Consider the following 25,665-nt stretch of genomic DNA (forward strand, 5'->3'; position numbering starts at 1 on the left):
CAAACCATCAGCGTAGTTAGGGACATTCCACCGAGTTTACCAGATGAAGAGATATTCGAAAAGCTTGAATCAGAGAGGGTTAAGATCACTAAGGTAGGAAGGATTCAGAAAATGGTAAAAGGGAAATTAGTACCAACCTACAGTGTGAAAATATTCGCAGAAGGTGAAAAATTGCCCAAAGAAGTGTCCATTTTTGGTATTCCTAGGGTTGTAGATGTGTTAATTTTTCCTTTGAAATACTGCTTGAGATGTCTCAGATACGGCCACAGCTTGCAAGTCACGGCAAACGAGATGTTATGTCTGTGCGAATCCAGAGCATGAGGGAAACACCTGTACATCACTTGATGTAAGATGCTTTCACTGTGCAGGGTCGCATAAAGCTTTTGATGTCAACTGCAAAGAAAGATTCAGACAGGACAATATAAATAAATCAATGGCATACAACAAATTAACATTCAGTGAAGCAGAAAAGATACCCAAGACAAACACAAACAGAAATAAGACTACAATCGAACGAAGATTTCCCCCAATTGACAGCAATAAGGAAAATATTCAAGCAGAAATTAACTGGTCAGGAAAGAGCACTCATGAAAACCCAACAGAAAAATACATTACCAAATCCGAACTTGAGAAAATCGTGAATTCACTTAAAATGGAACTAGTAAAACAACTGAATATGAACAAACTAATAAGTAAAATAAAACAAATCGCAGGGCAGATCGATGTTGCCATAAATACATACAAACCAACAAAAACAAACAATGTCCAAGTACTTAAAAATATCAGCGAACACCTCAATGAAATAACAAACCCGGAATTTCTGAAACCGAGTACTGATCCCAACCCATCACAAGTGAACCCAACATCTCTTAAACCAAGCATTAACCCCCGAATAACTCAACCAAATAAACATTAATGGACCCAGTCAGAAATTTAACCATTTTACAAAATAACATTAATAGCTTAAGACCAGCAGTAAACCGTTCACTTTTAACAAACCTTTTACAACAACATAAAATAGACATAGCTATACTATCAGAAATTTGGATTAAATCTGATGAAAGTTTTAATTTTACTGGATATAAATTCGTTAAAAATGCAGAGATAAGGGATATGGAGGAGTAGGATTGTTGATCAGTAACGAGATTGCTTACTCAGTGATTTCATTATAACAAATACACCCCATCGAAGCAATAGCAATAAAAACAATCAATACGAAAGATACACTCATGATCATCTCAGTTTATATTCCACCATCCATAGGAAATAGTCAATTAAAGCCCTCTTTACTAAATCTGATAGATTTAATAGACAAATCAAATGTTACAACTATTTTGGCAGGTGATTTTAACTCGCATCACCCCACATGGAATAATTTAAATAAATCATGTCCTCGGGGAGAAATGTTAGCTCAAATACTAGAAAACACAAATCTGATAGTAATGAACGATGGAAATCCTACAACGATCAGATCCCCTAATTCTACACAATCAGCAATAGACTTAACAATAGTATCTTCCAATATATAGCACCAAAAATAGAATGGTCAGTTTTAGACGAAGAAATATGCGGTGAACATAGGGTTATACTTTTCGAGTTGATAGACCAGGCAAAAAATACAAATACAACTTAATCCAAATAAACAAAAAGAAAGCAATAGAATATTTGAACCAGATTAAACCAGAAGAAATAGAAAACCCGGAACAATTAAGTACATTTTTTATAGAAAACATAAACAAAGCTAAATTTAAACCATCCAATACTAAAAGACCAAAACATTGGTGGAATACTGAAATTAAAAATTATACGAGGATAAAACGAAAAACTAAAAAATACTTTGATAATTTGAAGTTAGAAAATTTTCTCCTTTTTCAAAAAGCAAGAACGATAATGAAAGCTGCAATTCGAATAGAAAAGCGAAAATCATACAGAGAATTAACAGACAGTCTCACCCCAGACATGAACTTAAAACAACTCTGGACGACAGTAAAAATGATAAGTGGAGGTTTCCGAAAAAATAATATTAAACTTTTAAATGATAAAAACTAGTTACAAGTTTCATGGACTTAAACTTTCCCACTAAAATTAATGATATCAATTTTACCCTTCTAACCCAATAGTTACAAATCGAATAACTTTAAAAGAAATTCAATCCATAATTAAAACAAAAAGGAAACTTCAGCTCCAGGACCAGATAACATTTCGTATTATTTCTTGAAACAAATAAATTTAAACTTAATAATTAAAATAACAGACATGTGCAATTCAGTAGCATCTTCAAAAGTAATTCCCAAAAGTTGGCTTGAAATTAAAACAATAGCTATTTTGAAACCAGACAAAGATGAAAATAATTCAAATTCCTATCGACCAATTTGTTTACTTCCAGTGTTCCTTAAAACAATAAACATCTCCTACAAAAACAACTTGTAACTTTCTTAAAATTGAACGAACTAATTCCACAACTATCTTTTGGTTTCAAGCAAAAAACCTCCGCAATTAACTGTGTAAATATGTTAATAACTAAAATCAATGAAGCGAGAAATGAAAAGGAATATTCAATATGTACATTCTTAGATTTATCAAAAGCATTTGACAGTGTAAACATCGAAAAGCTTCTACATATCCTAAAACAGAAAAAAATTCCAGACGAAATAATAGATTGGTGTTACTATTACCTTAGAGAAAGAACGGTTAAAATAACTATGAACGACGGTACAATAATAGAAAGAACAACAAATAAAGGGCTTCCTCAAGGATGCCCGCTATCCCCCATACTTTTTAACATCTACACAAGCTCAATCCATGAAATAGTCACAAAAGGAGTTCTCATACAATTTGCATTATTTATTAAACACATAAACTTGTCAACAGCCATAAATAACATGAATAACGATTTGAACTCAGTTTATACAGCTTTGCATAATCTAGAACTAACAGTTAATCCCAGTAAATCAGCAGCTATTTGTTTTAATAATAATAATATCCCCGCTAACTTACCCATCAAGATAAACAATAGTCCAGTAGAAATTAAATATTTCCATAAATACTTAGGAATGTGGATAGACAAGAAACTAAATTTTAAAAAACACATAACGGAAACGACTAACAAGGCAAAAAAGAAAATCAATATTCTCAAAATGCTTAGCAGAAAAAAAGGAGGAACTCATCCAACAACATTAGGCAACATAAATAAAGCAATAGTTAGATCACAACTGGATTATGGAATTACGATATACTCAGCAGCATGTAAAACAGATCTTCAAAAAATAGAGAAAGTCCAGAATTTGTCTTTGAGAACCGCATTTAGATATTTACAATCAACTCCAAACCATATACTATATGCAGAAACAGGTGAATTACCATTCAAATATAGAGCGCAATATCTAGCAATGAAAGAAATACTTAAAAATCTATACTACAGTAATATCCCGATTTTATCACCCCCTGGTGAATTTTGGGGTGATAAAACAGGGTATGTGACAAAATTGGAAAAAAAATATTTTCATTTTTTTTAAATTTATTCCGCAAATATGAATCATTGTATGTCTTGGAAAGGCCAAATGCGTGAACGGTACCCGTTATTTCTTGTCGAAATTGCTTACAGAATATTTCCCAGGTACTCAGAAGTCGTTCGTAATAAACTACAGGCAGTGAAAGTTATTTCATGAAAATCAATGTTATTTTTGGTATTATTTACGAAAATAAAAAGAATGACAAATTTTTTGGGGTGACAAAATCAGGTCCAAAACGTGACAAAATCGGGACGTGATAAAATCAGGTCGAAAACGTGATAAAACCGGGGTAGACAAAATTGGGGGATTGACAAAATCGGTTCAACACTGTATAATAATAGCCCCATTACTACAAATCTCAATGAACTGATTACTTCAGATGAAATGCCGAAATTCAAAAGTTACATTCTTAAAATAGCGTCAATAAACAACTACCACATACTTCAATGCAATCTTAATCAAAACCCAATAAATACACCTCCACTAAATAACATAATAATAAATTCTAAAATAGCTTCAATAAACAAAAATAACATCCCAAAGGAAATTCAAAAATCAATAGTTCTACAGCTAATTAATGAAAAATACCAGCAACACTATCAAATATTTACAGATGGGTCAAAAACCTCAGACGGAGTAGGGTATGGAATTTATGATCATCAAACCAAGTCATCATTTAGCTACAGATTGAACCAAAACTTTACCATAATGAACGCAGAACTAGTTGGAATTATAGAAGCAATAGAATATGCAATCAGTATGAATGAATTCAAAATCGTTATTTTCACAGATTCACAAAGTAGTTTCAGTATGTTAAATAATAACAGACAGAAAGATAACTACCTAATTAATCAACCTTACACCATATTACATTTAAATAATATACAGGAAATGATAATACAGTGGATTCCAGGGCACAAAGATATAGTGGGTAACGATAGAGCAGACAGAGCAGCAAAATTAGGGATAAATAGATCAGAAATAGAAAAACTATCGCCTCACTATCAGTGACTGCCTTTTGGGTTTTAAAAAAGAAATTGCAACAGAATGGAATGAGGAATACGTAGAAACATCTCAAGACAAGGGAAAGGAACACTTTAAGATAATGCCAAAAATACAACTAGAACCTTGGTTTAGAAATATAGATTTACCAACATATCAAATAATTACTTTAGGAAGAATACGCACCTTTCATACAGCTACAAAGGATCGGCTAGCGAAGTGGAATCTTATTAGGTCAGACTTATGTGAATCTTGCCAGGTTAAAGAGGACCTTTTCCATATACTCTTCGATTGCTCTAAACTGTCGTCTGTAAGGAGGAAGTACCCCATACTCAGTAACAAATGTTTACTATACGACATCCTAAAAAATAAAAGATGTGATAAATACGCTCAGATTGTCGGCTTTTTGGAGGAGACCAGAGTAAATGTTTGAATACGTTAAAATGGCGAGCATTTGACACAATTTAAATAAAAATCTGCACTGACTCAACAATAGAAAGACTACTAGGTAATCTATCCGATAGTTGTGGGTGTACCAATAGTTGCGGTAGTGTATTCTACGCAGAAACTACGGATTGAACGCAGCAACCCGCTACGTTGATCGATTTATTGACAAATAGTAACACAAAACATTAAATAACAGACGTAAAATTCAATCAAATTCGGTAAATATCGTTATATTTCTTTATTATTTAATCACCTTTTACCAATAGTCGCGGTAGTGCTCCTATAGTTGCGAGCTCCATTAGAAAACAATGGGATTCGCCACTATAGGAACACAAATTAAAAATTACCGCAACTATGGGAGCAGTGTACCAATACTTGGAGGACTCGTTTTAGGTGGAAAATTCACATCCTTGGGAATTTAATGCATTTTTACAGCAAAAAGGATTAAAAGATATTTGGAAATAATCCGTAAGGTTAGTAGAATGAATTATCCTAAAATAATAAACGATTCTATAGTGTTGAGACGTGCTTAGTTCCTCCACTATTGGATCATTTGCCCTAGACCTGTTCAGAATATTTTTGAACAATTCTTGCGAAGAAAACCAATTTTGTTTCGCGTCGTAAACTGTCATTTTAAACAACATCACTTGACACCTTGGCAAAATATGGATCAACAGGTCTGTGCCAAAATTAGGAGAAGAAGAAAAAAAAGTGCATGTCTCGGCAGCTTGCTCGGCAATGTCACATGAAAAAGCCTATAAGGCTTGCTGACGTTTAATCATCTTTCTTTTGCATCCGCACAGAGTGGTGAGGATTTGTTTTCATCGGGAAACGCTTCCGAAGCGTTTCCCGATGAAAACAAATCCTATCCTTCCCATACGCTTGAAAGAGAAGGGTGAGTAAACGTCAGCAATCTCTATTGCTCCAATTTTATAGCAAGATGCGCATCAGATCAAACAGGGCTGTGCCATGTGAGAACGATTTACGATGATTATGTATTACAAAATAGAATAATCAGAATAACATTACAATAAGATAAAGAGTGAGGAAAACTACATTTTAGAACTTAGAAAATTCATTTAATAGAGTAAGCACAAAAATAAATGCTGTATGACGAAAGTAACATTAACTATACGTATTATGTTTTTAACAAAGTTTTGATTTTTCTTTCGAACCAAATTAATCTCTATATCCATATAGCCAATACAATAGTACAGACATTTAAACTGTTTACATTTGAAGCAATTTTTAAACCAGTTTTGAATAAGAATAGATAGGCCAGATACCTGTTGTAACTTGGAGAGATGAAATTCCGATGCTTCTCGGAGCAGAAGACTGGAACTCGGTGACGTCTAAGAACTCGTGAAAGCATCTTTGTTGAAAAAGTTGTGAGCGGACGGGGGATCTAAATTTTGTTATCACGTGGAAGGCCTACAAATTGATGCATTAACACATAACAATATTGGTAATTTTCAACTAATTTAGAGAATTAAATAAAAAACTTATTTGTACATCGGGCTCTTGCAAATCATGATTATATCTTACCTATCTTAACACATTATAATTGCATGGTTACAGATTTCAGTGTTCTCGCTAAAAACATAATGTTCGAATAGATTTAAAAACAAGCTAACAAGTCAAAATCGGTTGAAAATTATTAAAGAGTAGCATTCCAATTCATGGATATTCGATTGTCTTTTTTTTCTTTTGACAGCTTTGGGGTAAAACAAGATAAGTCATTCTTCTGACTTATCAGCGGAATTAAATGGAATGATCTCGTTTTTAAAACACTTACTCTATATAAATAATGTTATGAATAACGCAATTTTTACTTTGCAGATTATGGACCGCAAAAATGTGCTCAAGCTTCTCGCCGGCACGGTTGTTACTCTCCATTTAGGCTTTTATTTCGTTAAGCCGCTCATTCTGCCTCCTACGGACAAAAGTCAAACGACTTCTGCGCCGGAAAGACCTTCTTACCGCTAGAATTGCGTTTTTTCGTGTGTTAGGCTATCAAAAGCTGTGATATATATTAAATTCAACATGTTGATTTGATTGATTGAATATAATTATTGAAAAGAATAATAAAGAGTTTGCAATAATTCCGAAATACCACATTATAAATTTTATCCCTGTTTTGGGTGGGGATTTGAAAGATCGTTTTCAAACCCCCACCCAACATATTTCTTGAACCGTAAACACAAAAGAGGGCCAGTTAAAGAGACTGCCGAGCAAGGTTTGTGATAAACCTGAATGATCACAGCAATGAACATCAGGATCATCGTTCAGCGATTCCTCCGAAGTACTACGCTTTAACTTTCCATCGCCACGGCTGGGGTCGGGTCGTTTGGGGGTTGCGGCTGATCGTCATCGGCCGGCGGTTGGCTACCACCAGAAGCAGCAGCTTGTCCAGGTCCGCCACCCCCGCGACGCACAATGTTGGTTAGATATTGTGCATTTTCGAGTTCTTCCAGGATGCGGAACTTCTCATCCTTGCCGACGATGGCAATTGAAATGTTCTGAAATAGGACAATTATCATTGATAAAAATGTGTTCCCTACTTGATAAAGAGGGGAAATTGGGATGTATTTGAAGCCTAGACTAGACTCTGTTATGGTTCCTACCTTATTGTTGAGCTCCACCTCATTAGGCAAAGTATCCTGCAGGGCCTGCACCCCGTGACGGATTAGCTCCTCCTTGGTACAATCTGGAAAAACGTTCAAGTGCTTTTCCAGATAGGTTCTGGCGCTCTGAGATCTTGACCCAATGGACATGGCCTTGCAATCGAAGAAATTCGCACTCGGGCAAGTTTGGTAGATATGTGGCCCCTGGTCGTCATAGCCGGCCACCAACAAACCGACGCCGTAGGGACGTCTGTCATAGCGTTGAGTACACACCTGCATTTTGTTGCCGACATTGGCAATCAGTCGTCCGACCGGATAGTTATCATCGTACGAGTACTTGTAATTCAGACACTCCTGCCGCATGTACCGGCTCAGGATACGGGCGTCGGCCGTTATACCAGCGATCGAAATTCCGAGATGATCATCGATTGAAATGATTTTCTTCTGGTACGACGAAAGCTCCGATGATGCTCGCTTCAAAGCAATCAAAACGGCATAGTCCTTGTTCTTTAAACCGACGGTCGCCGAGCCCAGCTTGACTGCTTCCATTGCGTACTCAACCTGATGGAGGCGACCCTGAGGGCTCCAGACCGTGACATCGCTATCGTACTGGTTGCGGAACTACAATAGGTTAGAATCATTGGTTAGCAAACACTGCGAATATTAAAAGCGGTTTGAGGAATATTTCATCACTTTTCAACGGAAATTAGAGATTTGCAAATTGTTGAACAGTTTAAGTAGTAATTCCTTATAAAATAACACCAAAATTACCATTTTTATTCTACAGAAATGCTATGTCACTTTTTAACTGCGATTTTCTTCAAAGATGACTTGCGAAGCGGCACGGACACGGCGTTTGTTTGGTTGTCAAAGCTGCCAAAAAGGCCAAAAATGTTGCGATGTTGCGGTCGGTAAAGAAGATTAAAGAGACACAAAACACGCTAAACTGGTGCTACTCAGTGTGAACCAGAATTCGGCTGCAAACTTAAAACTCGAAAATTCTATTTAATAAATACAACTTAATGAAAAACGATTAGCCACGACTGGCTAGAGGTTTAGCTAACTTTTCAAAAGAATTAAAAAAATATATTATTTATATTTTATTATTTAGGTAAATACGACACGTGCCATTTAAAAAAAATCTTTCTGCTTCTTCTTCATGCAACATCAAATTCCTATTTCAAGCTCTCATTGAACAAGACTAATGGGACGTCATGTTGCAAAGACTGCGAACACTGCAACACTGCAAGCAACCGGACCGAGTTTGTTTTGTTTTACAGATTGATGCGTTTCATTTTCAATTTTTTTATTCAGCGAAGTTAGAAAAAATCGCTGTTCCATTAATAAAATATTCGATTCGTAAGCTAAGCTTTATTAGATACGCTATCGTGGGTTAGTGGATAACTTGGAAATGGATCTTCTGTATACCACTCATCGCAAAGGCAACGCCAACACTTTCAGCTTCACGGATACGCAGTAAGTATAGTACCTTCTCAATATAAATCTCCAGAACATTACCAAGTCAATCTTGTTAATTTTAAGACAAAACTTCGAGTTCATCTGCAACACCTCGCCATGCAATATACTTGCCTTCACCACGACCAACGAGCTAACCGAGCCATCGCCCATTCAGGGCTGGGGCTTCCACATCTACGTGGTGGATTTGAATGCACCCTGGTTCCCGTACCACGTCACCTCGAACAAGTATCCCATCTCGGTTCTTGAGTGGGACGTTCTGGGGCGATTTCTGCTAGTGGGTGACCGCAATGGCCACGTGCAGATATTTATCCAGAAGGATAACTTGCTGTCGGAATGGAAACCGGCGTACAGTGTAAAGTTTCCCGGTGAGAACATCATTGCTGCGGCGTTTTTTCACAATGGAAGGAAGCTGAACCTGCAGATGGATAAGAAGGATCAGTATTTGTACCTGGAGAAGTTTCAGAAGGTGAAATTCGCGGCTAGTGTTAGGCAGTTTGGTGGGGTTCCTGTGGATGGAGTATTGGTTGTTTCCGCAACTGGGATGCTGGGAGCTTTCGTCATCCCACCGGAGTCTAATTCAAACATTCAGAAATTAGTAGAGCCAATGAAGTTGGCGCCAATGACCGAAAGCTTGGCGGTTACTCGTAATTTCTACACGACCGCTGATATTTGCTATGGCAAAAGTAAGAAAATTGACCCCCACAATATGTGTAGAATGAACAAAATTAATTTTTAATTGTTTCAGATGGCAGTTTCAGAATAGCAGTTGGTAATGGGGACTCTAAGTTCACAAATTCCAGTATGATTCAGTGCTTTCGTGTGACAATTAAAAAGACTGAAGAATCTCTGGAAATCAAAAGTACGGTACTCCCAAGCTTCTTCCTGGCGAAAGGCATGGGTAAAGATTTGAAAGATCTTCGCGTGGCCAACGTCAAATGGGTTTTCAACGAGGAGGCCGATTCATTGATTGTCTCCTCAAACCATACCGGGGGTGGATGTTTCGTTGAGCAATGGGAGTTGAACGAAGAATCCACTCCGATTCACAAGCTGTTCCAAAACAATAAGAATGAGCCTTTCAAGACGTTGGTATGGGCCAGCAAGAATCATTACATGTACAATTCAAAAGTGATAAAAGTAACCACGACTAAATTGAACTTTTTGAGTAATTCGTTCATTTATCTGGCCATGAGTGATAACAGTATCCACTGCTTGCAAAGAGAGTCTTTCAAACGGTTAACTTGCACGAATGTTGTGTCTATTCGCGATCCAAACGATCACTCAAGCAAGCAGATTCGTTTAGGTATCAAAATAGGTGCAATCGATGTCACCAATTTGGGGCACCTGTTCGTAACATTGGATACCTTTGGCCAACTGTACGTCTATCGGTGCAACTTCATGTGTCAGGACCAACTCGGAACACCGGCCCTGATCGTGCAAACCGTGAACCTGCTTGAATATTGCTTGGTCACCGGACTGGATTCTCTGGACATCCTGCTCACGCTTAAGACGCAAATTCTGGAAAATGTGCTCGAGCGACTTACGGAAAACTTCCACAAACAGCCACCCAGCGTTCAACAGTATTATTATGTCAACTTTCTCACCATGAAGATTGCATTGTATCGATTATCGATTTCCGGACAGCAGAAAGCGCATGATTTATCCAATTTGCTGATTTTGCACTCGATATTGATTGCCTTCAAGAGTCTTCTGCGGCCGTCGGACTTAACCTCCCACGATAAGGGCCCGGCGGAGAATTTAGCGAGTAAGTATTCGTTTATCGATTTGATACATAAACATCTTATTTAGTCATGAATCATCAATGAATATATTTCTGATGCAGTGGTCCTATCGGAGTCCGTTCCCGATGTGGACAAAGTGTTGCTAAATGTGGAAGCGAAGGAGTTCACCATGGAGCGGCCGACATTGCAAAGTTTGCAACAATTGATTCAATGGGTTGCCGATTTGGCACTGAACATTCTGGCGAAGCTGCCTGAAAGTCGTTCTTTTATGTCCAACAAGTCTCAAGGCGTAAGTTTCTGATTTTCTTTTGATTGTTAGGAAATTATAATTCATCGCTTTTATAATTTCCTACAGTACGACATCAGTAAGGACCTCATCGCCCTCAACAGCATCCGCGAGCTGCTCGTTATGATCCGTATCTGGGGTTTGTTGAACCCGCAATGTCTTCCCGTATTCTCACGGTCGGCGGACAACTTGGACATTCTGGGAACGCTTTTCCGTTTGCTTACAAAGCTTTCGCTAAATCCCAACGAACCGGACGATCTGTTGCTGGACGAATGCTGTTTGCTGCCAAATCAGGTGCTGATCCCACAGCTGCAGTACGTTCCGTCGAGGACCATGATCGCATCGCCGTTACTACCGCATGTAACTCTTCCTGTTATGGTGAGAATTTCGAATGCAATTTTATTATTTTAAACAATTGATTGAATGTCTCAATGTTTCGCTGCAGTGCGACTACGGCATAGAGAACGAATCGCTCAAGTTCTGCCCGGAGGTGCCGATCGTCGAGGGAGGCCTCTCCAATGATAACGTGATCGATTCGGTGATGTATTTGCAGTTGGGTCGTCGACCGCCCTCCCTACGGCGATGCACGCGCTGCGGATCGTGTAGCAGCGTGGTCAGCGTAGCTAAAACAGCCGCCATGAAGGCCTGGGAGCAGCGGTGGTTCGACAAGTGTCGGTAAGTGTTACAATGTGGTTTGAGAAATATTTCTTTATTACCAGGCTTATTGGAAGCTTAAATTATCAGGCTTTGAAAGCCAAAGCGATTCTTTGAATATTTAGACAATTATAGTCCATTTTGCGCGGTCCAGTATGTGGTCTGATTTTCGCGATATAAATGGATGATCCCCTTTTCGAATGCGCGTTGTGTTGTAGGTACTATCAGTCGCACGCCAATCTAATCGGCTCGCAAGTGCGAAAAAGTGAGTACAGAATATTAGTAAAAAATCAAAAGGGTTGTGTACAAGGCACGGCCATACAGGGGGCTACCCCAAATGGCATAATGCCTTTTGGCGTAGTTCTATTTGGCATAACGAGTTGAACAGCCAGGGGCAATTTGTCATAAAGACCATTTGGCATAACGAGCATGTGGCATAATGAAGAAAAATAGTCATAATGATTTTAGGACCATTTGGCATAACGACCATTCGGCATAAAAATTAAAAGAAGTATAAAAACTCGCTTTACAATAATCATCCGTATTATTGCCTTATTCTGGGCATACAGGTGTCTGCAAATTATCCGTACAACAAGACAGGTTTTTAAATATTTTTTGGAATAAGTTATCAGTTTTTCCGGAGGAGTTTCAAACAAAATAATGATTTATCAACTGAGGAACTGATTTTCAGAAAAATGGCTGTTACGCTAGATAAATATTTGGTATGCATAAAATTTACCCAATCTAATTTTTCGAAAGAGATACTCGCTGATGGGGGAAAATACTCTTTTTTGTTCATGAAAAAAATACCTATTTGATGACATCTCAGCACCCTTTGGGGTGCATGGGTGAAAATGGGTGAATTTATCTCATTTAATGGGTAAAGTTTTCGAGGAGAGGTATGGCTTTCATTTCGTTCTTCCCACTCAGAGTTACAATTTTTTTAGGGGCAAAATTATGCCAAAAACACTAAATCGATTTGAAGCACACCTAAATTTCAACCAGTTGAGCTGAAATTTTGACCAGAAGTCTATCTTAGCATAAGAATTGTGAATATCAGTTGGTCGATCGATTTGGCAGTACTGGCAGGTATTCTTTAAGCCATCTCCTCCAAAATCCTTCGGTCAAATGTTGGGCCAGCTTCCAGCTACTTCTCAGAGTCGTACGATACTCCGTTGGCAATACCGATAGCTGCTTGATACCACTAGAGCTTCCTAGTAAAAAATGATTGGGAGTAAGTGATTCTTGGTCGGCAGATTCTAATGGGATATAAGTCAACGGTCACGAATTAATTATTCCTTCAGCTTCTATGATAATCGTTTCCAATGTTTCATCGTTCGGTTTCTTGGTGGCTTGGTGGCGAGGAACGTTCCTATGGCCATTTTCACAGAGCGGACCATTCTCTCCCACACTTTCGGCGATTTCCGGTTTGTTGGACAAGAAATTCCGTATTTCAAAACCGCCTTTCTCGTGGATTGTCTTCACTTCACGGCCGACTGTTACTGGTTCCTCTCTCGTTCCGAAACTGTCCAGATAATCGTCGACATAATGGTGGCGGATGATTGCGTTGGCCGCTGTTGGATAGTCATCGGCGAAATCCCGTGCATTGCGATTTTTGACATAATGGTCCGAGCTCGGGGAACACGTGGACCCGAAGATTGCTACGTTCATCACGAATATTGTCGGTTCCACGTCCGGTCGGTCTCGCCACAGGAACCTTTGGAACTGTCAATCCTCTTCTCGTATCTTGATACGGTGAAACATTTCCTTTATGTCGGCGTCTAAAGAATACCTACTGGAACCTCCGAAAATTGCTGAGAACCGAGTTGAATGACACGCCGTCTACCACTGCTCTCGCATCCATAATCAATCGAACTTTGTTTTTTCTCGGGTGAGAAACGATGCCAAGAGGCAAATATCAGCATTTTTCTGGCTTTGTCGTAGTTAGTTCATATTTCGTTGCTTCGTGCGCATATTGCTTTTCAACGTAATTTAGTATTATCGTCCGTACACGTTCGTTTAGATGTTCATTATCGCAAAGCTTCCTTTTAAGATTACGGAGCCGTATGTAGACCATTTCATAGCTGTTGGGCAGCTGCACGTTGTCCGTTCTCCAGAGAAGGCCAGTTTCAAACCCGGTGGAAATTCTCCTTGTTTTGACGTAAACTACGTCTAAGGGGAGGACTCGGATACAGGGTGACAAATGAAAATTTCCAAATTCGAGACCGTCACGAAATCATGTAAGATTTTGAACGTTAATAGCACCTTTATCTTCCGATGGATTTTTGAGATTTATATATCAATCGACTTGGAAATTTTCTACCAATTTGTAAATTATATTGAAACTTTGGGTTATGAACGTTAAAATAGGGTATCGGATCATTTTGGCAGCACCCTCTTTTCTTGTCCGCAAGAGTCTCGTTTCGGCCGTCGCCGTTCAGTGCGGTTTGCTTTTGGACTCTGCTCTTTGTGCGGTGTTTCGCACAAAAAGTAGAACAATGGAGCCAGACCAATGACCGCGGTCGAAACAAATGTAACAAAAATGCGTAATGTTGTGCATGCTGTATAAAAAGTGATACAGATAGGGGCATGTTTGTGCAGGCATGAGATGATCAATTGTTATGATTATAAAATATGATCTCCGCAAAGTCAAGGGGGAGGGGGTAATCTTCTTCTTCTTCTACTGAATCGAGCGGCGTGAACATTTGAATGCAGAGGTTTTTGGGGCCTGGAAACCTGGAAACCTGGCTCCTATACAAATGAAACACCAATTTCATCATAACTCCAGATCAAGCAAATGGAACCAAATCTGGCGTGTGGAGGTTTTGGAAGGGAAGATATGTTTCTGTGCAGGGGTGTTAACGTTAATCAACGATTAACGCCGTTGACGTTAATTTTTTGAAAATTTAACGTCAACGGCGTTGCGTTGAATGTTTTGAAAATAAACGTTAACGTTAATGAAAAATGTTGAATCAACGTCAACACCAACGTTGATTCCATCGTTGATTTTCTCAAGAAGCGATGCATCGTCGGAAGCGTTGTCATGGCCAACGGTTTGATAAACAAGTGAAAATTTCAGGATGCAAAACCAAACCAAACTTGTACCTACTTTGCCACTAAAAAGGTGCTCGTGGTACGGAAGTGAAACTGCCGGGTACTGCCGACATCGACATAGCAAAAATAGTTAATTTATTAGTGCCGGATTGTTATTTTGTACATTATGTAGATATTGTGAGGCTGCTTTACTGAGGTTTCTGTTAATCGACGGGATAATTAACGCGAAACGTTAACGTTAATTAACGAATTTCGTTAACGTTAACGTTAACCAGGGCATTTAGCGAGTCATAGAAGCTTGCGTTGAACGTTGAAATTAACGTCAACGATTCAACGTAACGCCGTTAAACGTTGATTAACGTTAACAACCTTGTTTCTGTGATGGTTTGCAACGCCTCCCACTTCTGGAAATAGGGACACCCATACAAATAAACCAAAAATTTCTGCATAACTCGAGAACTAATCAGAGAATAAATCAATTTTAGGCGAAACAAAGTTCATCGGGTCTGCTAGTAAAAAATAAATATTAAAATGGAAAAAAAGATTTAAAAAAAACTCCTCGGATTTGTTAAAGAATGTTTTGAAAGTTCTCAAAATTTACCGGGAAATTTTTTTGTTGCACCTCAAATTGTTATTTTTGAGCAAAACAATCCGAAGGGGGGGGGGACATATTTTAAAAAATATATTTATATCGGCCCAATAATATTTTCTCCAATTAAATGCACGCCTGAATCAGAAGGATTTAACTTTGATTCAGGAAGTGTGAATGCACTTAAGATATTTTTATAATACGTGGGTGCAATCATGCGGTACTTATTGTATACGACAAAAGCTTCGGAACGCATACGTTCATGAAACGGGCTATATGACTAAATTAATGATTTCGTGTGTGTTACTTCTACGTGAAGTTAAACGATTTACAATGATATGGAAATGCTAATATCATCTTCCAAACTTGATAGACAAACAACCATGATAGAATTAGAGGCGAAAGTATAGAATTGATAGTTCCGTTAGGATACGGCAGGCATGAAGAATGTTTTTATAGAAGTCGATTTGAAAGCGAGCGGAGGGCAATATTTGTGATGGCACATATCACACGACCTTCCTTCTGCCAAGCTCCCGTATGAAGGGGGAGGGAAGAATATTAGTGTGGAAGCTGATAAATCTTCACTGGCAAAAGGAAGGTGGTTTGACTTGCTCATATGCCATCGCGTGCGGAAGGATTTTCTATCGACGAGTACTGTATCCGAATTTCTAATATGACATCAGCATTTAGTCGAATAGGATTTTTATTGCACAGTTCTGTTTTCTCATTGCGTCGGACGCAACCACTACCACTTAGGAATAAATCGTATCCAACAATTTCATATCTTAAGATACGCTAGTTTTGTTCGAAACCAGTGACATAAGTAATCAAATGAATTTTATAAAAATATTCATGCATGATGGCACTACAATCCTCAATGAACAAAACTGCCTTACGTAGTTTACGTTGGGCGGTTGTGTCTTGTACATAACCCTTCTGATTTTTTGTTTCCAAAATTTCACTTGCACGTTGTTCTTCATCGGACTCTAAATGAGCTATGGGCGATGTTATTCCAGAGTTATCCAACGCTACACAGTTCCGAACTAACTGGTTCAATTATTGATAGTGATTCGTCCATCATCCACCGTGAAACCCACAAGTAATCGGTCCTACCTCGCTAAAGGGACAATCGTAGATGCTCCAGCCAAGACGATATTTGGCTGCCATTGGGTGGTCCCAGTTACCTTCACGTATCTTCAACGGTATTGTGAGCTTTAGGTTGTCAAGACCAAACAGTAGCTTCGGTGAAACATCCTTGTAATCGTTGATCAATAGCCCACAAATGTGGGGATATCTTGCCGCTAGACCACCATAGTTCAATGATTGCTTAGGGAGCATCTATTTACCAGCCGTACTAGCAACGACGAGCTTATTCGCGATCCAGAAATATCCACCAGCAGTCGTTGAGATTTGGATTCACTGCGTGTAACATTTCCTGTCCATAGCAACTGTAGTGATTCACGTGGTCCAGAAATACCAAGTTTGGAAGCGACGTCCTCTTCCAAGAGGGTAAGTTGAGAACCTTCATCTATAAACGCAAATATTTCGACCTTCCCATTTGGCCCAAAAAGGGTTACTGGCAATATTCTAAACAGTGAACCCCTCTGGAGACTGCCTTTTGCCCAAATGACCAGTGTAAACCGCAACTGTAGTGGTCTGCGCCACTGAGTGTAGAAGGGGGTGCCGTAATCGGCAACCTGCAATTCTGCAGCGTTACCAGGTCCGACATGGCCATCTACCATGCTGGTTTAAACAAGTTCTACACAAAGAGTTCTGGTTGACAATTTTGTGTCTTTCGTCGACGTTCAATGATCTAAACTGCTGACAATCGTGGACCCGATGGCCTTCCATTCACGCTAAAAATAAACTACTCAAAATTGAGTCGAATCCGACTCATTTTCATTAAAAACGGGACAACTCAAAATTTGAGTAAAAGATACTACTTCAATAAAATGATGATTTCGCAAAAGTTAAGCTTGGCCTTCCATCAATTTTTAATACGACAGATGTGAATCAAGTTTATCTATCTATCTAAGTGCATTTTACGACAAACAGACTCCTAGTTTAAGTGCAATCATCATTTTATTAAAGTAGTATCTTTTACTCAAATTTTGAGTTGTCCCGTTTTTAATGAAAATGAGTCGGATTCGACTCAATTTTGAGTAGTTCATTTTTAGCGTGTTCCGCACACAACACACGTCCTTTTTTGTGGTTTATCCTCTTGGCCACCACTGTTGGAAGGCGTGTTCTTCTTCTTCTTCTTATTGGCATTACATCCCCACACTGGGGAAAGCCGCCTCGCAGCTTGGTGTTCATTAAGCACTTCCACAGTTATTAACTGCGAGGTTTCTAAGCCAGGTTACCATTTTTGCATTCGTATATCATGAGGCTAGCACGATGATACTTTTATGCCCAGGGAAGTCGAGACAATTTCCAATCCGAAAATTGCCTAGACTGGCACCGGTAATCGAACCCAGACACCCTCATCATGGTCTTGCTTTGTAGTTGCGCGTCTTACCGCACGGCTAAGGAGGAAGGCGTGTTATCCTCCGTATATATGATCCTTCTTCCTTCATCCGCTACGTCAAACTAGCTCTACGATAGAGTTCATAAACGTCCCGAAAGTTCTAAGATCGGCATCGACTCTAGCACATTTGTATGCCGCCCACTTCATTCTGTAATCCACCGGCAGCTTACCGGTGTTATTAGATGCGCTTGCAGATGTTGTTTTGCAGTCTCCAAGTGTTACACAAGGTTGTCTACGGCCATTCCGAAGTCGATGATACTCTCCAAGTTATCCATCTTCGGCGCCGAAAGATGCCGAATCTTTTCAGTGAGGGCCCACATCAAGGTTTCCGGTCGACCATAGCGCATCTGTAAAGTCTTTATCACATGTGGCACACTAGCCGGTGTCAAAAGCGAACCATTTCTAGCGCTGGTCCCTTAAGACAACGTTGTCGGATAAGATTTTCGTCTTGGGAAAATCCACACGTCGCAGTTGATCTTTCGAAATTACTAACCCATATGGGCCATTCTTCAGGGCGACCCGAGAATACTGGAAGATCTTTCCCCATTACCTGACGGGCGGCAAGTTGACGGTTTGTTAGGGCCCTGTTCAACTGTTTGATCCATTGTGCAGGCATGTTGGTCTTCGAGTTCGTCTTGATGGAACTGTGCACACCTTTGTTTGGAAAATCCGAGTGTTTTGTCGTTCGTTTTCTGACCACACCTTGTGTTGTCGTTGAGCCGTTTGGTACAATCATTCAAATCCCGAAGAGCTTCAGCTGAGTTATTATTGCTGCTCATTTGGACACCGATCCTGACGTTTCGCTGCTCGATACTTTGCTGCGGCAACTGTAGTTTATTAAGAGAGCTCATTAATTCCGCATCGGTTGGATCACTTATCGCTGGTAAAATTCGTCGATCGCTATGGATTTGCTGTTCTGTAGTCTCTAACCACATGTTCACCTTTGCACCCACCTCAGATTCACTTTGGCTGATGCCCGATGCCCGACTACTCCCGCGCTGTGAATGCTCACGGATGAGTTTATCCTTCTCTTCCAAAGATTTCTTTTTAATCGCCATCTGATTTCTGCGGAACCTGAGCTCCTCGGCTGTCTTCTTCTCAAGAAACGCCTTTTCTTCCTCTAACCTTATGGTCTCTATTTCTAACTCGCGATCTTTATCAACTGCTCTTGAACTATATGCCTAGCCCTGATCTGCTTTTCCTTCTCTAATTCAAGCTCCTCTAACTGTTGCTGTTCGTTCAGAACTTCTACCTCCATGGCGAGACGAGCCCTTGCACTAGACGTTACACTTACGGTTTTACTTGCATTAGTTCTCTTCAATTTATGAGTAGTATTGCTTTGCTGCCAGTCAATTTCGCCAACTTTCTTGTCGCTCCGGTGGGCACGGTCAGGCTAGCACCGTCTCCTGCGTTGGCCGTCACAATAGTTTCGGAGATGAGTCCACATGGTTGGCACTTCCACGACTGATGCTTGATGGTAGAATCAACTTTCGCACAGCTGTAGTGGTACCAGGTACTACAATCATCGCACGTTACCATGTTTTCAATATGATCGGGGCGGTTGCAACCCTCACAGGTTCCTTCGCCCTGTGGATCGTTTACTTTCAAAGTCGCCATGCTGGAGGAATCGATGAAGATTTTTAAAATTTGTTTCGACTGAATTTTCTAGAAGCGGAACTAAGAATGCTGCAGTTTCAGGGCAATTTTAACTATAATATATTTTTAATTAGTTTTACATTTAGCGAATTAATAGGTATAGTTACTTACAAATCTTCAGTATTTGCTTCACCCGAATCCTCTCTTAGCTGGTAGCTTCTAGGTTATGTTTAAACTGTTTAGGATATAATTTAGGGTAAATTGCATGCTTTCATAATTCATTTTGTACTTGTTCTACTTACTTAGGGATAATTAAATGTTCAGTGTATTTGGTTCAATTAGATTAAGTAACTAATATAAGTAGATCAGTAATTCTGCACATGTGAGAAGCTGGAAATAGGCATCTTATTATTGAAATTGCTTTATGTTATTACCCAACTAACATTTAATGTCAATGTAAATGTTATTTCAACTCGTCTATACGGCTTCAAGCTGAATATGTGTGCTATAGATATGATCAAGAACTTCTATTCAATGCTTTTACCAGCAAATCTGGCGAATCTATTCAGCTGTTTTTGACGTGCCTGCACAACTACTTTACAGCATGTTACACAATTTTTTCTCAATCTTTACTAAACCATTTAGTAATATAATTCGCTTCAATGGCGCTTATTCAAATTTTTTGAATCTGTTAAATAAGTTTTATACAGCCACTGAATTCAATTTGATTAAATATTATTTGAGAGGAGAGAAAATTTCGGAGTTTATTTAATGTTTTTTTTTTGCTGTTGTTGCTACTTAGATTCGAACTCCTGATCTCCTGATTCAATGGCCGCTGCTCTGTCATCACCGTCACTTTGACATATGTAAATAACAAAGAAAATTATGGATGTGCTTCTTCGCACACCCTATAGGTTGTTTTACTAACGCTATTTTCAGATTCATGCTGTATAAACGTTAGAAAGAGGCCTACATGCTGCTTTCAGCACATAAGCTTAAAAATTATGCTTTCAGCATTATTTCAACCATTATTCAAACATCTATCAGCATGTTCTGTTGGCTAACTTTTATGCATCATCAATCGCTGAAATTGTTTTTAGGCAATATTTTCTCGATCTGTATAGATGCTACTCTGCTGCTAATCGTTTAACAGTAGCCGTCAACAGAAATATCGCTTCTAAATGGCTTGTTTTCTTACACTATCTGCTAGCATTAATGACAGCGCTTTGTCAGTTGCTATAAGAGCAGGTGAATACCTTTGTAGCTGCATTACAGAAATCAATAGCTCATACACAGCTCCGGCAACAAAAATCAAATGTAAACATTGTGGTTTTGACGTTCCATACTGATAAGCTAGTAAAAGAAGCAGTATAAGGTTTACTTAAACGTTGTGTAATCTTCAAAGATACAGAAGTTGCCTAAAAGCTTCGTTAGTTCATTTATATCGCTATTACGCTATATTGTTAGTGGTATAACAACAGCGAAAACGTTTTCATTGTGAATGCTACTCACCGTAATATGGGAAGTTGATAACAAGCGACTCAATTACATACATGAGCTCTTAACCGATAAGCTCTGTTGCTAATTCAGACAGAGCTGTTTTATGACTATATGAAAGCTGCATAAACGATAAAAGATGAAATATATTCGGCACAATCTGACTAGCTGATAGATATTTGGGTAATAGTCGAGTTGAAGTTTAAGGGATTATTTGCGGAGGCTTTTCTTTTATTCAGCATTGGCTGCTTTTATTCAAATAGTATACAGCCAAAGGCTAGAAGTTGAAGCTTTTAGCACCAAAATTGTTAGTTGGTAATTGCACTCAAAGTCCCAGTCACAGGCTAAGCAATTTTAAATCGAATACTTTTCACGGAATCTGATTCCAAATTAGAATAATAATTATAATATTTAGATTTAGGAAATTTTAGAACTGGCGGGGATTTGTCCAACCACTTGTCGAATTTGTTTTGTCATCGTTTGTCATGCTCCGTAGTGTCAGCTCAGCCGGCCCACTGCAAAACATGCGTATGGCTGTTTGAGTGCTTTTTCGGAGAGGAATGATCCTTCTCAGGCTTCCGAATGGGGTTGACTTTGGCTGGCTTCCAAGACGATGGGAAGTAGCTGAAATGGAGACACTGATTAAAGATCAGCGAAAGGTGATCGAAGGACGGAGCACTCATATGCTTAAGCTCGAGATTCAGGATGCTATCGAAGCCTGGGGCCTTCATGTTTTTCGATGATTTGATGTAGCTCGTCAATTCACCAGTTGAGATCTCCAACTCCTCCGAGAAGTCTTTGGGAATAAGAATAAGATAATGTGGCCGAAAACTGGGGGGAGGGTGATTTCTGGACGTGCCTGTCCCTAGTTGATGTTGGAATCAACGACCTGCTGATGCCGATTGATTAGGGACTCCACTTCCGCCACCACCGGATATATTTCCAAGCTGAGCTCCTGGTAGACAACCGGCTGCGATATGTGATCGTGCATAGTTCTGATGAACAGGTCGTTTATAGCATGCAGTACGGACCGACTCAGTCGAGTAGAGGAATCCGGACTCTGAATCGTGTAGTGGCCTTCCTCCATGTCGTTGCTCCAGATGTTGCTGTTTCGATTGCTGCGACTGTTGCCCCAGGCTTGATGTTTACAATTCAGATTTCCGGCATTTACATTACATAGCAATGCAATAAAGTCAATCTTTGTTTCTTATATGCTTGCAGAGTAGAGGAGGAGAAGAATGTAGTAGATAAGATATTTTGATTCTGTTCTCCATGGGAACAGTTCGGAATTAGGGTGTCAAAACAGAGTGAGATTCAGTTTGTTAAGACGAACGGTCGTCCAGGTCACGACAGATATGTTGTAAAATTTTCGGTCAAGAATTAACGAACTTAAAAGCGTTCTTGTTTTTAGTTCGGCATTTATTCCAATTCTGAATGAGTCATATTGGAACCCCATTAGTTTCCAAACCTTTTTTTTGCTAGCCTATTTGATCATCCGAATCATCTGATGTAATCCGTGACAAATAAAGCCAGTATTAGAACTGGGAATCAAAGCCGGCATCTATTTTTCGACCAGGAAAGTAGGCTTCGCAACCTGGACAGAACCGTTAGATACACTGAAGCGAGCACTGAAGAGGCATTAGTTGCCAAACCCTTTTTTGTATACCTATTTGATTAGCCCCGTCTTGTGCAATCCATGACAAAAAAGACAAAACTGGGGGTGGGGATCAAGGATGGTCTTAAATTTCGAGGATGACGGTTCCGAGCAGGAGAGTAGACTGCGCAACCGGGTAAGAATCATTAGTTCAAGTTAATTGCCTATTTCCGGGGATTAAACCACCCCACTTGGACATTAATTTACAATGTTGTGAAAACTCATATGTGAAAATGTACATTATGTGGAAGATATTGATTTGGAAAATGTATTGGAGGTAACCACTTTTCCTTCGATGGGACTCGAACCCATGACCCTACAGTACACTAGACTGGTGCTCTTAACCAACTAAGCTACGAAGGACCTCCGTCGGCCTTCGCAACCTAGCGGCTACTGAATGAGCTCGAGATTCCCAAATTGAACGCAGAGTCTGAGCTTGACGACCGACTGGCAAATAGCTTACACAACCTCACTTGATCAGTACAGTTGCTGATGAAGAATGTGTATAGCCGCCCGACATTTTAAATACTCACGCTCCTCTAATGTAAAAGTGTACTATACACATGTGGAAGTGTTGGCTTGAGAAATGGATTGCGAGTGATTTGACTATGCGTCCAATTTGGGAATCTTGAACCCCCAACTAGAAAAAAAATCCAATTAGCGAACGTTCACTGCACACACTTTGATGAGGCGCCTTCTTTTCATAATCTTCAACATCAACGAGGTGAACGACGGGCAGAGCTCGAGTGCGTTACAAAATTCTCCAGATTTAACGTAGCTTAAGCTTTCCGACTTTCCGACCGGAATTCCGACTCATCCCATATCCATTCCTCTGGTAGATCCACTTTCTCCTGAATCTGTAGTAGCTCTCCTGGTAGATAATCAAACACAGGGGTTTTGTTATTTCCCATCCTTTCTAAATACATTTTCTGGAGATTTGAATCTGCAAAACTTGTATACCGCACTAGACTCGTCACCATGCCACCCGTAGCGCTACCGCCAGCTATGTATAATCTCGTACTCGTCAAGGATGTTAACGATCATTCAGTAATGTGCGTTCGATCTTTTAGTAGTTTGTCAATAACACATTCCAGAAGCTGAATTTCAAAATATGTTGTATGGTGGACTTCTAGTGCGAAGGTTTTTCTACAACTTTGCCTAATGGTTCGATATTAGAATTCAATTAATAACGAAGTTAGAGCACTAGATGCAGTAACTCAAACTAAATGATTGGAATTTTGTTATCATTTAGTCTAAGTTACTGGAACTAAAGCTATAACTCCGTTTCTAGTGGAATTCAAACAACGAACCATTAGGTAGAGTTGTCCACCATACAACATATTTTGAAATTCAGCTTCTGGGATGTGTTATTGACAAACTACTAAATGATCGAACGCACATTACTGAATGATTGTTAACATCCTTGGTACTCGTTTCAGAGAGTATTTCCGTTTATGTCCCAAAATATGATACCCATTCGTGAGCGGTTTAGCTCCCTATAATATCTATGAGAATTTGAATAAACTCCATATGGATTCGTTGGCACATTAACCCTCTAAGACCCAGGACGAACGGATTTTTTCAAATGGCTCGCATTCAGCACCTGATCGTCGGAATTCCTCGCGGTTTCGTTTGTGCTCAATGGGAATAGCTATATTTTTGCTCTAATACATTTTCAAATAAAAATTTTTGTTCAGGTCCGAGTTATTGCTAAAAATAAGTGTGCGCGGGGTGTTTTTCTATAATTCAAACATCTCTTCAATATTCTGGACGTGTTCATGCCCAAAATTTATCAAATCACCCATCAAACCAACCCAAAAGCATCTTTGTAATGATTTTTAGTCGATTCCGATGTTTTCACCATTTGAGTAGGGCAGGATTGACTGAATTCAGGGCCGCATTCAGGGTTACAATGGTAGATTATGGGCTAAAAATTCAATTACAATGAAATTTGCATGAGCATGCGGCTGCACAAATTTTACATATCAGGAGTTTTAAATATTAAATTTTCAATTGAAATTGACCTTCTGAAATTTATATCAGGGCCGGATTCAGGGGTCGAAATGGGGGTGACCAGGGCCATATCACCAATTGCAATGAAACTGGGCATGCGACTGCTCAAACTTCATGAAAACACATCAGGAGCTCAAAGAACTTTGATTGAATTTGAAATTGACCTTCTGTAATTTTGACCAGGGCCGGCTTCAGGGGTCCAAATGGGGAGAGCAAGGGCCATATCACCAAAAGCAATGGAACTGGGCATGCAACTGCTCAAACACCGTGGAAACATATCAGGAGCTCAAAGAAATCTGTTTCAAATGGAAATTGATCTTCTGAAATTTCAACCAGGGCCGGATTTAGGAGTGAAAATGGGAAGGGCAGGGGCCATATCACCAATTGCAATGAAACAGGGCATGCGACTGCTCAAACTTCATGAAACAACATCAGGAGCTCAAAGAACTCTGTTTGAATTTGAAATTGACCTTCTGAAATTTTGACCAGGGCCGGATTCAGGGGTCCAAAAGGGAAGAGCAAGGGCCATGTCACCAAAAGCAATGAAACTGGGCATGCGACTGCTCAAACACCATGGAAACACATCAGGAGCTCAAAAATCGGTTTCAAATGGAAATTGATCTTCTGAAATTTCAACCAGGGCCGGATTTAGAAGTGAAAATGGGGAAGGCAGGGGCCATATCACCAATTGCAATGAAACAGGGCATGCGACTGCTCAAACTTCATGAAAACACATCAGGAGCTCAAAGAATTCTGCTCGAACTTCAAATTGTCTTTCCAAAATTTTGACCAGGGCTGGCTTCAGGGGTCCAAATGGGGAGAGCAAAGGCCATATCACCAATAGAAATAAAACTGGGCAGTGGGCATGCGACTGCTCAAACTTCATGAAAACACATCAGCATCTCAAAGAACTCTGTTTGAATTTGAAATTGACTTTCTGAAATTTCAACCAGAGCCGGATTCAGGGGTGAAAACATGAAGAGCGGGCTGCT

At 39.5% G+C, this 25,665-nt stretch overlaps 2 protein-coding genes, 1 long non-coding RNA gene and 1 other non-coding gene across 4 annotated transcripts in view; 2 read left to right on the forward strand and 2 right to left on the reverse strand.

Moving 5' to 3' along the window:
• Positions 1-5,885: 5,885 nt before the first annotated feature.
• LOC134212792 (uncharacterized) lies at positions 5,886-7,050 on the forward strand. The gene is made up of 2 exons (XR_009979346.1): positions 5,886-6,048; positions 6,801-7,050. It is a non-coding gene; the product is annotated as an uncharacterized LOC134212792 (long non-coding RNA).
• On the reverse strand, positions 7,012-8,496 carry LOC134212791 (proteasome subunit alpha type-1). The gene is made up of 3 exons (XM_062690957.1): positions 8,357-8,496; positions 7,586-8,206; positions 7,012-7,480 (listed from the first exon to the last, which is right to left on the reverse strand). The coding sequence occupies exons 1-3, from the start codon at positions 8,357-8,359 to the stop codon at positions 7,274-7,276; spliced, it is 831 nt and encodes a 276-aa protein (XP_062546941.1). The 5' UTR covers positions 8,360-8,496; the 3' UTR covers positions 7,012-7,273.
• Positions 8,497-8,818: 322 nt separating this feature from the next.
• Positions 8,819-25,665, forward strand: part of LOC134212790 (mediator of RNA polymerase II transcription subunit 16) — a 40,505-nt gene continuing 23,658 nt past the window's right edge. The window contains exons 1-6 of the mRNA XM_062690956.1: positions 8,819-9,061; positions 9,128-9,747; positions 9,810-10,826; positions 10,905-11,092; positions 11,159-11,467; positions 11,535-11,764. Coding sequence (XP_062546940.1) covers positions 8,997-9,061; positions 9,128-9,747; positions 9,810-10,826; positions 10,905-11,092; positions 11,159-11,467; positions 11,535-11,764 — 2,429 coding nt within the window. The 5' untranslated portion in view covers positions 8,819-8,996. The remainder of the gene's footprint in view (positions 9,062-9,127; positions 9,748-9,809; positions 10,827-10,904; positions 11,093-11,158; positions 11,468-11,534; positions 11,765-25,665) is intronic.
• Positions 22,948-23,023, reverse strand: Trnat-agu (transfer RNA threonine (anticodon AGU)). The gene has a single exon. It is a non-coding gene; the product is annotated as a tRNA-Thr (tRNA).

This window comes from Armigeres subalbatus, chromosome 2 (assembly GCF_024139115.2).
Source record: "Armigeres subalbatus isolate Guangzhou_Male chromosome 2, GZ_Asu_2, whole genome shotgun sequence".
Lineage (NCBI taxonomy): Eukaryota > Metazoa > Arthropoda > Insecta > Diptera > Culicidae > Armigeres > Armigeres subalbatus.

Excerpts from the sequence above, each read along its gene's own strand:
- LOC134212791 (XM_062690957.1), bottom strand. Across the intron at positions 7,481-7,585 it reads AGGTGGAGCTCAACAATAAG|AACATTTCAATTGCCATCGT; the intron begins GTAGGAACCATA and ends GTCCTATTTCAG.